This window comes from Saccharomyces kudriavzevii, assembly GCF_947243775.1.
Source record: "Saccharomyces kudriavzevii IFO 1802 strain IFO1802 genome assembly, chromosome: 15".
In the NCBI taxonomy this organism is placed as follows: domain Eukaryota; kingdom Fungi; phylum Ascomycota; class Saccharomycetes; order Saccharomycetales; family Saccharomycetaceae; genus Saccharomyces; species Saccharomyces kudriavzevii.
Window position 1 is genome coordinate 44,700 of NC_079286.1, and position 12,659 is coordinate 57,358.

General features: G+C 40.5%; 7 protein-coding genes across 7 annotated transcripts; 4 read left to right on the plus strand and 3 right to left on the minus strand.

Moving 5' to 3' along the window:
- Positions 1-33: 33 nt before the first annotated feature.
- On the minus strand, positions 34-543 carry RIB4 (lumazine synthase RIB4; the record flags this gene model as incomplete). Its single annotated transcript, XM_056231031.1, has 1 exon — positions 34-543. The coding sequence occupies one exon, from the start codon at positions 541-543 to the stop codon at positions 34-36; it is 510 nt and encodes a 169-aa protein (XP_056084891.1).
- A 431-nt stretch (positions 544-974) lies between these two features.
- On the plus strand, positions 975-1,697 carry RRP40 (exosome non-catalytic core subunit RRP40; the record flags this gene model as incomplete). Its single annotated transcript, XM_056231032.1, has 1 exon — positions 975-1,697. One exon carries the CDS (start codon positions 975-977, stop codon positions 1,695-1,697), a length of 723 nt encoding a protein of 240 aa, XP_056084892.1.
- A 167-nt stretch (positions 1,698-1,864) lies between these two features.
- PPM2 (tRNA methyltransferase PPM2) lies at positions 1,865-3,952 on the plus strand (the record flags this gene model as incomplete). Its single annotated transcript, XM_056231033.1, has 1 exon — positions 1,865-3,952. One exon carries the CDS (start codon positions 1,865-1,867, stop codon positions 3,950-3,952), a length of 2,088 nt encoding a protein of 695 aa, XP_056084893.1.
- A 222-nt stretch (positions 3,953-4,174) lies between these two features.
- Positions 4,175-5,446, plus strand: ARG8 (acetylornithine transaminase; the record flags this gene model as incomplete). Its single annotated transcript, XM_056231034.1, has 1 exon — positions 4,175-5,446. One exon carries the CDS (start codon positions 4,175-4,177, stop codon positions 5,444-5,446), a length of 1,272 nt encoding a protein of 423 aa, XP_056084894.1.
- Positions 5,447-5,755: 309 nt separating this feature from the next.
- Positions 5,756-6,397, minus strand: CDC33 (translation initiation factor eIF4E; the record flags this gene model as incomplete). The annotated part of the gene is made up of 1 exon (XM_056231035.1): positions 5,756-6,397. The coding sequence occupies one exon, from the start codon at positions 6,395-6,397 to the stop codon at positions 5,756-5,758; it is 642 nt and encodes a 213-aa protein (XP_056084895.1).
- A 310-nt stretch (positions 6,398-6,707) lies between these two features.
- Positions 6,708-10,706, minus strand: RTC1 (Rtc1p; the record flags this gene model as incomplete). The annotated part of the gene is made up of 1 exon (XM_056231037.1): positions 6,708-10,706. One exon carries the CDS (start codon positions 10,704-10,706, stop codon positions 6,708-6,710), a length of 3,999 nt encoding a protein of 1,332 aa, XP_056084896.1.
- Positions 10,707-10,964: 258 nt separating this feature from the next.
- BSC6 (Bsc6p) lies at positions 10,965-12,458 on the plus strand (the record flags this gene model as incomplete). Its single annotated transcript, XM_056231038.1, has 1 exon — positions 10,965-12,458. One exon carries the CDS (start codon positions 10,965-10,967, stop codon positions 12,456-12,458), a length of 1,494 nt encoding a protein of 497 aa, XP_056084897.1.
- Positions 12,459-12,659: the final 201 nt, after the last annotated feature.

Below are 12,659 nucleotides of genomic sequence, written 5' to 3' on the forward strand. Positions count from 1 at the left end.
ACATACATCTATATACGGCTTCTCAATAATTTCTCAAAAGGCATTTTTACCAAACTTAACAGCCATTTCGACGGCGGCAGCGCCCCAATCCTCACCGTGGTTGTGCATGGAGTGCGTGTCGTCGATACCGGCTCTGGCCAGCGCCTGTTCTTCGGTCATACAAGTCAAAAGGCCGAATATGATGGGCATGTCGACCTTTTCTTGCAGGTTCATCAATGCATGTGTAGTGGAATCTGAAATGTATTCAAAGTGCATAGTGCTCCCTTTGATAAGCACACCAATGGGGATAACAACGTCCAATGGCTCCCCTAACTTTGCTTGTCTGTCAACAAACCTCTTGGTACCCCAAGGCAATTCGTAGGACCCAGGAACCGTTTCGATTATTATGTTCTTTTCATCGACACCGAGGGAAACCATTCTTTCAATGGCACCTTTCACAAGGGCGTCGATAATGACACGGTTCCAACGGGCGTGAATGATCCCGACTCTAATTTTGGAACCGTCATAAACTTGATCTGGTTTGCCTAATCCTTTAACTGCCATGCTGCGTTGTGCTGAACTGTCGGATGCCTACGTATTCTCCGTTCTCCCAATGTCAACGCTTTTCAATAGCTGTCCTTTATATAAACTACTTTTCCCTTATTAATGGGGAAAAAAGAGACGGGATCCTCCGAAAATTTTTTCGTTTGCTTAATAAGCCATTATGCTACACGAAACTGCCCTGTGCGGTTGTTCAAAACCTCACACGGTTGAAGCGTCACGTTGCAGGGTCCTGGAAGTTTCGACAGCGTTGTTCGAAAGCTTACATCTACCTATCTTAATAAAGAACTCTTGGACCATTAGTGAGGCAGTTGTGTAACCCGGCTGCGGTCCGTGAAATTTTTCAGTTTTGACAAATATACTAGAACTGGTACTGTTTAATAGGTGCTACAGTGGCTCATCTCGAGAAGGCAGGCCAGCCAAAAACACTCCAGATGTCTAGCTTCGTATTTCCCGGCGATAAACTGCCTGTAGATCCTACTGTACCCATCAAACTGGGCCCTGGCATATACTGTGATCCCATTAGTCAAGAAGTACGACCCGTCAATACAGGTATTTTGCATGTTTCCACTAAGGGCAAAGGTGGTGTCCAGGCTGCATATATAGACTACTTCAGTAAAAGATACGTCCCATCTGTGAACGATTTTGTGATCGGCACGATTTCGGGTACGTTTTCAGACAGTTATAAGGTTTCGCTACAGGATTTCTCCCCCAGCGTTTCCTTATCGTATATGGCTTTCCCTAACGCCTCGAAGAAAAACAGGCCGACTTTACAAGTGGGTGATCTGGTGTATGCCAGAGTTTGTACTGCAGAAAAGGAGCTAGAGGCCGAAATTGAATGCTTTGACTCGACCACAGGTCGCGATGCCGGGTTCGGGCAATTGGAGGATGGTACGATTATAGATGTGAATTTGAATTTCGCACGCCAGTTGCTTTTCAACAATGACTTCCCCTTATTAAAAGTGTTGGCCGCGCACACCAAGTTCGAAGTTGCTATTGGCCTCAATGGGAAAATCTGGGTCAAATGCAAGGAAGTTTCTAATACTTTGGCTTGCTATAGAACCATAAAAGAATGTTGTGAAAAAAATGACACGGCAACGTTCAAAGATATAGCAAAGAAACAATTCGAAGAAGTGCTCAACGTCAACGAAGAGTAGATAGTCATATATTCCTTAATATATACATATATCAATATCATTATTACTATTAGCCCATATCTTTTTCAGTGTCTTGCGGAAAGCGATGCAAAAAAAAGTTTTGAAGTCATCTCATCCTAGTATATAGACAAGTAGCTCGAGCAGATACAGCACATACATCTAACGCAATGAAGAATCTGGCCGCTGGAAAGAAGAAGAGTAAGGATGTCAAACAAGAAAGACGTAAAAAATACGCTGATCTGGCTATTCAAGGTACAAATAATTCCTCAATTGCGTCCAAAAGATCGGTGGAACTATTATATTTACCGAAATTAAGCTCAGCTAGTAACTTTCAAATGAACAAAAACAAAGAGCTGTTGGAATACTTCAAGTTCTTTGTTCCCAAAAAAATCAAGAGATCTCCCTGTATCAATAGAGGCTACTGGCTGAGGCTATTTGCCATTAGATCGAGGCTAAACTCCATCATAGAACAAACACCGCAAAATGAAAAGATAATTGTTATCAACCTTGGGTGTGGGTACGATCCATTGCCGTTTCAACTGTTAGACACTGACAATGTCCAAAGTCAGCAGTATCACGACCGTGTTTCCTTTATTGATATTGATTACTCCGATTTATTGAAAATCAAAATCGAGTTGATCAAGACTATACCTGAACTTTCGAGGATCATTGGTCTCACTGAAGATAACGGTTATGTTGATACAAGTAATGCCGATGTTTTGACGACGCCTAACTATCTCGTCAGGCCATGTAACTTGAACGATTCTGAAATGTTTAGCGGATTATTGAACGAATGTCAATTGTACGATCCAAACGTCGTTAAAGTATTTATTGCAGAAGTTTCACTGGCTTATATGAAACCACAGCGTTCGGATAGTATCATTAGTGCATGTTCTAGGATGGAAAATAGCCACTTTATTATTCTTGAGCAGTTAATTCCAAAAGGACCCTTCGAACCATTTTCCAAGCAAATGCTAGCGCACTTTAAGAAGAATGACTCTCCACTACAATCTGTACTGAGCTATAACACCATTGGCTCACAGGTTCAAAGATTCAATGAGTTAGGTTTCTCTCACGTTAACGTGGGCGATATGTTCCAGCTGTGGGAGAGTGCAGACGAGACGACTAAAAAGGAACTTCTAAAAGTAGAGCCTTTTGATGAACTGGAGGAGTTTCACTTGTTTTGCCATCATTACGTCTTATGCCATGCTACGAACAATAAAAGATTCCTATTTGCTCGAGGATTCATGTTCGACAGACCGCTTTCTGAGAGTGAGTTAGCTGTAAATGAAGATTATCTGCTTCAAGAATGCGAGTGCGCCATTAATAGAAAATTCGGGGATGCTGCCGTTTGTGGAAATGATGTGTTTTATATGGGCGGTAGCAACCCATACAGAGTCAACGAATTACTGCACTTGAGTATATCTCATGATAAAATGGATGTGCAAAGCATTGACGTAGGCAGCAGTGAGCTCCCTGTAGCAAGAATGTGTCACACTTTGACAGCCCTGTACGGCAATGAACAGCTCCTACTCATTGGTGGCAGAAAGGCGCCCCACCAGGGCCTTTCTGATAACTGGATATTTGATACAAAGAAGAGGGAATGGTCAATGATTCAGAGCTTGCCACATACAAGATTCAGGCATAGCGCATGCAACTTATCAGATGACAACGTTTTGATCCTCGGTGGGGTTACAGAGGGGCCTTCTATGTTATTATACAATGCTGCCAAGAAAACTTTCCAAGATATTACACCAAAGAACGAACTCTTTCAGAAGTCGCTAGTATCAGCGGGGCTGGCGTTTGATTCTGTTTTGAATCAAGGTGTTATACTGGGTGGTGGATTCAAGGATCAGACAACCGTCTCGGATAAGGTGATTGTATTTGAATATGATCCAGAGAATACCATGGAACCGATCAAGGTTGTCAAAGAAATCCGGCACCCATTTTTTCAACGCTATGGCTCTCAGATTAAATACATTTCTCCAGGACAGCTCTTGATAGTCGGAGGAACAAGCCCTTCAAGACTGTTTGACCAAACTAACTCCATAATCAACCTTGACCTGCACAATGAGACGCTAACGTCCATTCCTATCACACAAAGCATATGGCAGGATCACTCATTGATGCTTGCTGGTTTTAATTTGGTTTCAACTGTGGAAGGGACCATTCACATCATCGGAGGTGGTGCCACCTGCTATGGGTTTGGGTCAGTAACTAACGTGGGTCTTAAGCTTATACCAAAGACTAAATGATGCCTCCGCTAGGGCTCGAATGGCCGCCAGCTCGCTATGTGAGTCACTTAAGGTTCATGATGCGTCATCCGCAAGTTTTTTTCAACGGAAAACTGCTTTTTTCGCTCTATTTAAAAGCGTGTTAAAGAAAGTTATTCAACGTCCAAACAATTTGACTCTTAAGTGCAAGTGACTGCGAACTCTGAGTTTTTTCATCCAGATAGATTTAGATCATCATCAACCATGTTCAAAAGATATTTATCCAGTACATCTTCTAGAAGGTTTACTAGTATTTTGGAAGAGAAGGCATTTCAAGTCACTACTTATTCCAGACCTGAAGACCTATGTATCAGTAGAGGCAAAAATGCCAAGCTATATGACGACCTGAACGGTAAGGAATACATCGATTTCACGGCAGGTATTGCCGTTACCGCATTGGGCCATGCAAATCCTAAAGTGGCTGAGATCTTGCACCGCCAGGCAAACACTTTAGTCCATTCTTCCAATCTTTACTTCACCAAAGAGTGTTTGGATTTGAGTGAGAAAATTGTTGAAAAGACCAGGCAGTTTGGTGGTCAACATGATGCTTCAAAAGTATTTTTGTGTAATTCAGGTGCGGAGGCAAATGAAGCAGCTTTGAAATTTGCCAAGAAGCACGGTATAATGAAAAATCCTCGCAAGCAGGGAATAGTTGCGTTTGAAAATTCCTTCCATGGGCGTACTATAGGCGCTTTATCTGTCACTTGGAATAGTAAATATAGGACACCTTTCGGTGATCTAATGCCTAATGTGTCATTCTTGAATTTGCATGATGAAATGACAAAATTACAGAATTATATCTCCGCCAGAAAGGATGAGATTGCAGGTTTAATCGTTGAGCCAATACAAGGAGAAGGGGGTGTTTTTCCCGTAGAAGTTGAAAAGCTAACCGCATTGAAGGAAATATGCCAAAAAAATGATGTCATAGTCATTCATGATGAAATTCAATGTGGTTTGGGCCGTTCAGGTAAGCTATGGGCCCACTCCTACTTGCCAAAGGAGGCACATCCAGATATTTTTACATCTGCGAAGGCACTGGGCAATGGTTTCCCCATTGCTGCCACCATTGTCAATGATAAGGTCAACAACGCCCTAAGAGTCGGTGATCACGGTACCACCTATGGTGGAAATCCATTGGCCTGCTCTGTAAGTAACTACGTCTTGGACACTATTGCAGATGAGGCCTTTTTGAAACAAGTCCTTAAGAAAGGTGAAATTTTACAGAAGCGCTTACGCGAAATCCAGGCCAAATACCCAAAACAAATAAAGACTATCAGAGGTAAAGGTTTGATGCTTGGTGCTGAATTTGTCGAGCCACCTACCGAAGTCATCAAAAAGGCTAGAGAATTGGGACTATTGATCATTACTGCTGGTAAGAGTACGGTTAGGTTTGTTCCGGCCTTAACCATCGAAGATGAGCTTATCGAAGAAGGGATGAATGCCTTTGAAAATGCTGTAAAAGCAGTCTACGCCTAGACAAGCTTTCTCCTTTATGTATCATACAGTTGTTTTTTCTTTTTATAATATTGTAATATATAGGCCCTTCGATCTGATAGACACAAGCAAGTTTCATGACATACAAAGCGGCACTCTGCAGTACTACAGAATGCCAACTGTAAGGATAATCACCCTTATCTTCTAGTTGTTGTTGTTGTTGTTTTTACTTTCTCTTTTAATTTGATGAGTTATACATGCACCCTAACTAGTAGAATGTACATATATTATATTATGATTATATATAAATTTAACTAAAATAACATTATCTTAAGAAAAATTTAGACTATCTTACAAGGTGATTGATGGTTGAGGGTGTCTACCATTGGCACTAGAATGTGGAAAGAATTCCAAATGTCCGTCATCGGTTAATTTCAGGACTTGCTTGAATTTACCACCAATTCTCAATAATGGTTCTTTATCTTCAGATTTGGTCCATAAGGCGAACTTGTTACCACCCTTTCTAATGCTTAAAACAACACCGTTGATTTGAGAGTCGTCTTCATCAATGGTTTCACCAATAACTGCCAGTAAAGTTCTTAGCCACAATTCGTCGATATCAGCACCCTTACCTCTAAGTTGGAAAGACCACTTACCACCTTTAGCGTTGGCTTCATCTTCCCATTCAGGTCTAACGTCATTACGGAAAACATGGTAATCTGATTTCAATGGGAGTTCGTGTGGCTCAGGAATGTTCTGGATAATAGCCCAGAACTCTTCGACAGTCTGGAAGGAAGTTACAGGACGCAATAAATCAGACCACGATTCAGATTTATCAACTGCTGGCTTTGTGTACCATAACGTCCATTTGGTGTTCAATGGGTGCTTGACATCGAAGTGAGCACTGTCACTCAAGACAGTCTTTGGAGTAGCTGTGGTATCATCGACTGAAACGTTTTCTTCAAACTTCTTGCTAACTTCTTCAACGGACATTTTTCTTCCTTTTTCACTAGTTTCCAGACAAAAATGCTTTTAATTTTCGTAAAGCTCCTAGGAAGTACTCAAGCACTAACACAAACACATATATACAATATGAATCAGAATTTAACACCACTTCTTGCAATGCAAAACTGTCTTTATCAGATATTACGTTAAACTCTATTGACGACGAGAAAAAAATTTTCCTTTCAGAGAGGGTAAGGAATATATTACGGGAACCTCAATGTCGGGTAAGTTTTTCTTTAAACGATTTAATATAAAATAATAGTGAAGAGTAAGTTAAACTATACATGATGTATTTGAATTATATGAATGCAACGCCGGGGCAACCGCCGGGACACTCATGTTCCTTCTCGTCGAGGAACCATTCTTGTATGCACTGGAAGTGACCTTCGTGTCCACATGGAAGAATGACCATGGTCAGTTTTTTCAACGGTCTTTCACACAGGATACATGGCGTGTTCTTCTTTTTGCAGGAGTCGCAGTACCAGTATCCAAACTTCTCCATTGCCTTCTTATTTCCCGTCTGCTGAGCTTCCGTTCTGAAGTTTTCCTTGGAGTTTTCGTTCGTGATCAACTCACCGCAGCGCTCGCAAAACAGCCTAATGGAGGACTGGTCGCCTTCAGACCCCATGATATCTTCGAACGGGCAGTACTTCAAGACGTCTGCTGCAATGCCGAATAATTCATACCGATGTAGCAGTAACAAGAAGTGCGCAATTGCGTCCTTTGCAATGTTGATTTCTGTTATTTGGTATAATGTTTGGAAAAGAAATAGAATATTCACTGTCAGTACAACGTTCCCTGTCTCTGTAGCTTGTTTGTAAAGTTGCTTAATGAGTTTTTTCGTGTCCCAGGGCGGATCATCAGCCATTTGCCTATACTTGGCGAGCTTCTTTGTCAATGAGGAAGAGGGTACTTCTCCACTAATGTTATCTCGTTGGGACAACACATGTCCCGGCGATCCGACAACTGGTGCAGTTTGAGAAGACAGTTTTTTTAAAGCTCCTAGTTGGGAGGTTGTTGTGGCATAGCTTTGCAACGACGATACTCTACTACGTGGACTCACGCTATTATAAACGAATCTAGGGGATATGTTATCCCCTTCGTCCCCCATGTCTGTGTCTGCATTGTAACCATTGGGCGAATGTAACATAAACGTATCTATAAACGACTTACGATGTTCCCGCTTCTGTAATATTGGTATGCTTTTGGCAGTAGGAGACATTTGAGTGTGAGCTGGTTTAATTGATGGGTCATGCGGCTGTTCTTGTTCTTGTTGCTGTTCAATTCCATTTTCATCTTCCTCTATAATTACATCATCATTTATACCCATTCTCGCCCTCGACTCTAGAAATTGACTCTGTAGCTCTTTCAACTCGCTCAATACTTCATCTGATCCCTCATTTGGTTGTGTATATGTGATTCTTTCGGTGTCCTTTAACTGTTCTTTGAGTTTGGAGATAGGTTTTTTATCAGTTTCACTTGGCTCGCCAGAGCTTGCTCGAAATGCTTGTGGTCTTTCTTCTATCAATGATTCAGCCCCGCTTGTCCCTTCTTCGCCTTCCTCTGAGAACTCCTTTCCTGCTCCCAAATTTTCTGCAGCTTCGAAGTCAGAGCTTTCATTTGCATCCATGTTAGATGCCGTATCGGATGAAACTGGGGAGGAAGTCATCCATTTCAAGTCCCAAAGTAATGAATCTCTTATCAAGATCCAAATTTTGAAATTGGTCAGATCATCTATGGACAAATAAACAGATGCGTTATGTGTTGCAATAGATACCAGGTCAATTAGTGTTCGCATTTTATCCTGCATTTCGGCCTCTAGGTTCTTGTCGACCTTTCTAGTTTTATCAGGATTTTGCTTATTAGTAGATACAGAGGATATACTCGATCTGCCATCCTTCTCATCAACTACCTTAGAACCCTTTGAGCTTCTCTTGGATTGTTTGCTGTTGCCTTTTTCATTCATTAAAGTGGCCCACGTATTATTTTCTGGAAAATTATACTTTTTCAGATGACTTTCAACTATTTTGTCGTCATCGTTATCATCATTATCACCATCATTATCAACCCCTTTAGTCATATTTTCTTTTGCGTCATTAATGTTTTGCTCGCCCTTTTCATATACAGTACTAGCATCATCCGCACCATTTTGCTCTTGAATGAATGAAAATTTGAGTTGTCGAGCCAAAAATTTGAACTTTTTCACTGGTGAATCCCTAATGCAGAACTTTTCAGATACTGTGTCATTTTTTCTCAGACGTGCAATTTTGGTTAATCTTATATTATTGAAAATCTGCGGTATATCCAAAGTAATGATATAGGGCGGTTCGATGGCATTTTCTTCTTTATTTTCGGCTTGTGGTGTCAACGATGTCAACGATGCGGAAGAACTGTTGAAAGAAGAGGTCCCAGAAGCTATTGTGAGACTTTTGGTGCTAAACGTTGAACCTGTTTTTAAAGTAGGTGGCCTTTCTGGTGCAAACCCCGTCAATCCAGTGTGGCTAAATCCTTTCTTTAGTCCTCCAATGATGCCTTGATTCTCCGGGTTGCCATTCTTCGTATTTTTAATCGTGCCATGATGCTTCTTCCCTATATTAGTTGAAATTGATGTAGTCTCCGGCTCTGACAACTCGTATGAGCCTATTTCTTGGTCCACCGAAAGTAAACCGTTCCCATCTAAATCTCTCCAAGTTGTTGTGTTTTTGTTCAAATTTTCTAGCACTGTTGGCTCTTTGTTAATATCCCAACCATTAACGCGGGTCCCCTTATCAATATTGAAGATCAAGTTCTCATCCCACCACACTAATCCTAGCGAAGGTGCTTCTGACAGAAGGATGTGTTTTGGGATATACTTTCTTGCTAGAGAATAGATGCGAACTTCTGCTTCATCACCCATCGACGACATTCCCAGTAAGGAGTTAAAAATGTTATTGTTATAAGCAGGTCTGAATTTCAATTTAGTAACGGGATAACCCGTGTTAATCGTGAGTTTTGGAAACGCCAGTGAATTACTATTATTTATGGACGTGCTAGGTGTATGCAACGAAGGAGCATTTCCGTAATTAAGTACTGTATTATCACTAGCGTTGACGTTTTCACCAACATACCAAAGGGAGCATTTTCCATCCCTACCTCCTGTCGCAATGTACTCTTGATGAGGATGCCAGCTCAGGCAAAGTCCAGGTCCGGTATGAGCATTCAATTTTTTCTCGTATTGAGCAGGTTGCCGAAGATCAAATTTTAATAAATATCCTGAATCATGTATTGAGGCGAACTTGTAACCGCTTTTGGAATTGCCGTATGTTGATGAGCCCTGCTCATTTTTGGAGGCAAAATTGTAGCCAGGCATCCATTTCACGTCTCTGATTGAGTCTGATGCTGTGTTTATATTAATATCAGCTCTATTTGAACTTTTGGAAGTATTGGAACGGAGATCCCATATTTTGACGCAACTATCTTGACCACCACTAATGATTAAATTTGACTCAACCATATTGAAGTCAAAACTATTGATTGATCTAGTATGTTCGCATAGGGAAGTTATCAATGGATTTTCTATTGAGGAACTCTTGTTGAGATCATATATAGATATTGCCGTTGAATTGTTACACACTGCAATACAGTTTTTATAATTGTTGAAACCTGTCTTGACGTCTGCAATCGTACTGAATTTGTTCTGTCTTGTTCTTTTACTTAGTTTGGGTAAAAGGGATGTTGCAACCTTTGTTGAGGTGTTGTTATTAGGTGTTATAAAGTCATGGACACACTTGATGGATCTATCTGAGGGCGAAAATTTATAGAACCCCAAATGGGTCTTTCCTGCGCAGACGAGTCCATTAATGTTGGGATCATTCACTTTGTCTATACTGGATAATTCCTTATTCATTTTAGTGGTGTAAATGAGTCCAGATGACTTCCTTGTATTCGTGAGACTATCGGCATTTTTTTTTGTTTTACTTTTCATGTTTAACTTGTTACTTATGTTCCTGGTTTTCTTTACAAAGGGACTCTTATCATAGGGCAGATAGTTATCGTTGAATGAACTAGTTCTGTGGCTTTCAGGCATATAGATCCCGTTATTGTAAGAAAAAGTGGGAGTCAGATTAGGCCTTCGCATAGACTCTAATCCCGATGTTTGTCCGCTATTCGAATAATGATTCACTCGGAATGAAGAATTATTGCTTGATGAAGATCCAAGAAGCTCGCTCTTACCCAAAGAACAAACATTCCTATTCTTCGGTATAGGAGTGCTTCCCTTGGAAATTGAAGAGTTTTCCATGTGAGGAGATAAGCTCATGATTTTCTTCTAGGATCACCAATATATAACTCAATTATCTTTCGACAATCGCTGCAATTTGTACTATAAATCAGTTATCCTTTTTCGGTAATAATTTGTAGTAAATTGAAGTTCTGGATAAACTAAGTGAACTCTCCGAAACTGAAAAAATTTAGATCGCAGCGATATTTCTAAAGCCAATGGTAATCCTGCAAAAAAAATCCCCTTACAGGAACCAAGAGCTCAAAAAAGACTTTAATACTTTTATCAGTTTTCAGCATGGATGCCTCCTCGATCGCATTAGGTGGAGATGATTATGGGATGCACACGACTGAAATTTCACATCATAACACGATAGAATTGAAGAATTTGCTATCACCATCAGAATCTAGGGAGGACCCTCAAGACTCAGATGGACTACCCAGTAATTCAAGCATAATCAAAGAAATTGAGTGGAATGGCGAGATGGTTAAAACATACCCACTAAACTACCAAACCGTCCCACTAGTAAAATTACAAGTAATGGCATGCTTGATTATGTTCATAGTCTTTGGCATGAATGATCAGACAGTAGGAGCGCTGCTTCCCACTCTAATTGAATACTATCATATAACCCAAGTAGACGTTTCAAACGTTTTCATAGTCCAGCTATGTGGTTATGTAATGGCCTCTTTATCCAATGAAAGATTGAATAAGCATTTTGGTATGAGAGGCGGCATGCTTCTAGCAGCCACTTTATGTATAGTATTCCTTATCGTTTTGGCCTCTGCTCCTTCCAACTTCTATGTCTGTATGTTTTGCGGTCTTCCTCTAGGATTAGGTATTGGCATCCTAGATTCTACTGGTAATGTTTTAATGGGTAGTCTTTTAGTACACAAAAACGAACTCATGGGTATTATGCATGGCCTTTATGGGGCTGCGGCTATGGTGACTCCTCCCTTGGTTTCACATTTTGTTGAATGGGGTCATTGGTCTCTGTTTTTCCTCATTCCACTATTTTTTTCAATAATAGGCATGATTATTATCTTCCCAGCCTTTAAATTCGAAACTGCTAATAAATACGACTATATTTGTTCTATGGAAAACAAGGAAAACAGTAATGATATAGAGGACGCAAGCGTTGACTTGCCAATGGAATCTCCCGGAGCAAGCCCAGGATTTTTCACACTTTTGAGAAATCCCGCTATTTCACTGTATTCATTATATTTGTTTCTTTATTTAGGTGCTGAAATCACCACTGGTTCATGGTTCTTTAGTTACTTATTACAAACTAAATCAAGTAACAAGGTGGCTATGTCATACATAGCAGCATCGTTTTGGACAGGCCTGACTGTAGGCAGGTTATGCCTAGGATTCGTTACTGAAAGGTTTTTCGAGAACGAGTATAAAGCAAGCAAAGCTTATGCATTTCTAACCCTATCATCATACACATTATTTGTGCTCGTGGGATTGATTGATTCGGACTCTTCTTTCTATTTCTTTGTATTATTCTTGGTTGTTTTTTCTTGTGGCACATTTATTGGGCCATTGTTCCCAAATGCGAGTATCGTTGCTTTACAGGTACTACCCAAGAGATTACATGTGAGCGGAGTCGGTGTTGCCGTTGCCGTTGGCGGTTGTGGTGGTGCAGCCATTCCATATCTGGCTGGTGTTATTGCGCACACGGTTGGTATCCAGTATATTCCATTGCTGTGTTGGATAATGGTGGCATTATTCACATTGGAATGGACATTGTATCCTAAATTCATCAAGGGGCATGCAGAATTTTTCTAGCGACAGGCACGTTGTAGGCTTTAACGTCAATATTTTATTGCACTCAAAGGGTAAAGTTATGGTAACAAAAAGTAGATAGATAGAACGGGAAAAAAGTAAAAGAAACAAAAGTCAACAGAAAAATATGGAGCTTTTTAATATATAGTGTATATAATGACTCTATCGGTCGCCTACAATAGATAAAATTCTCAAGAAAAAAAA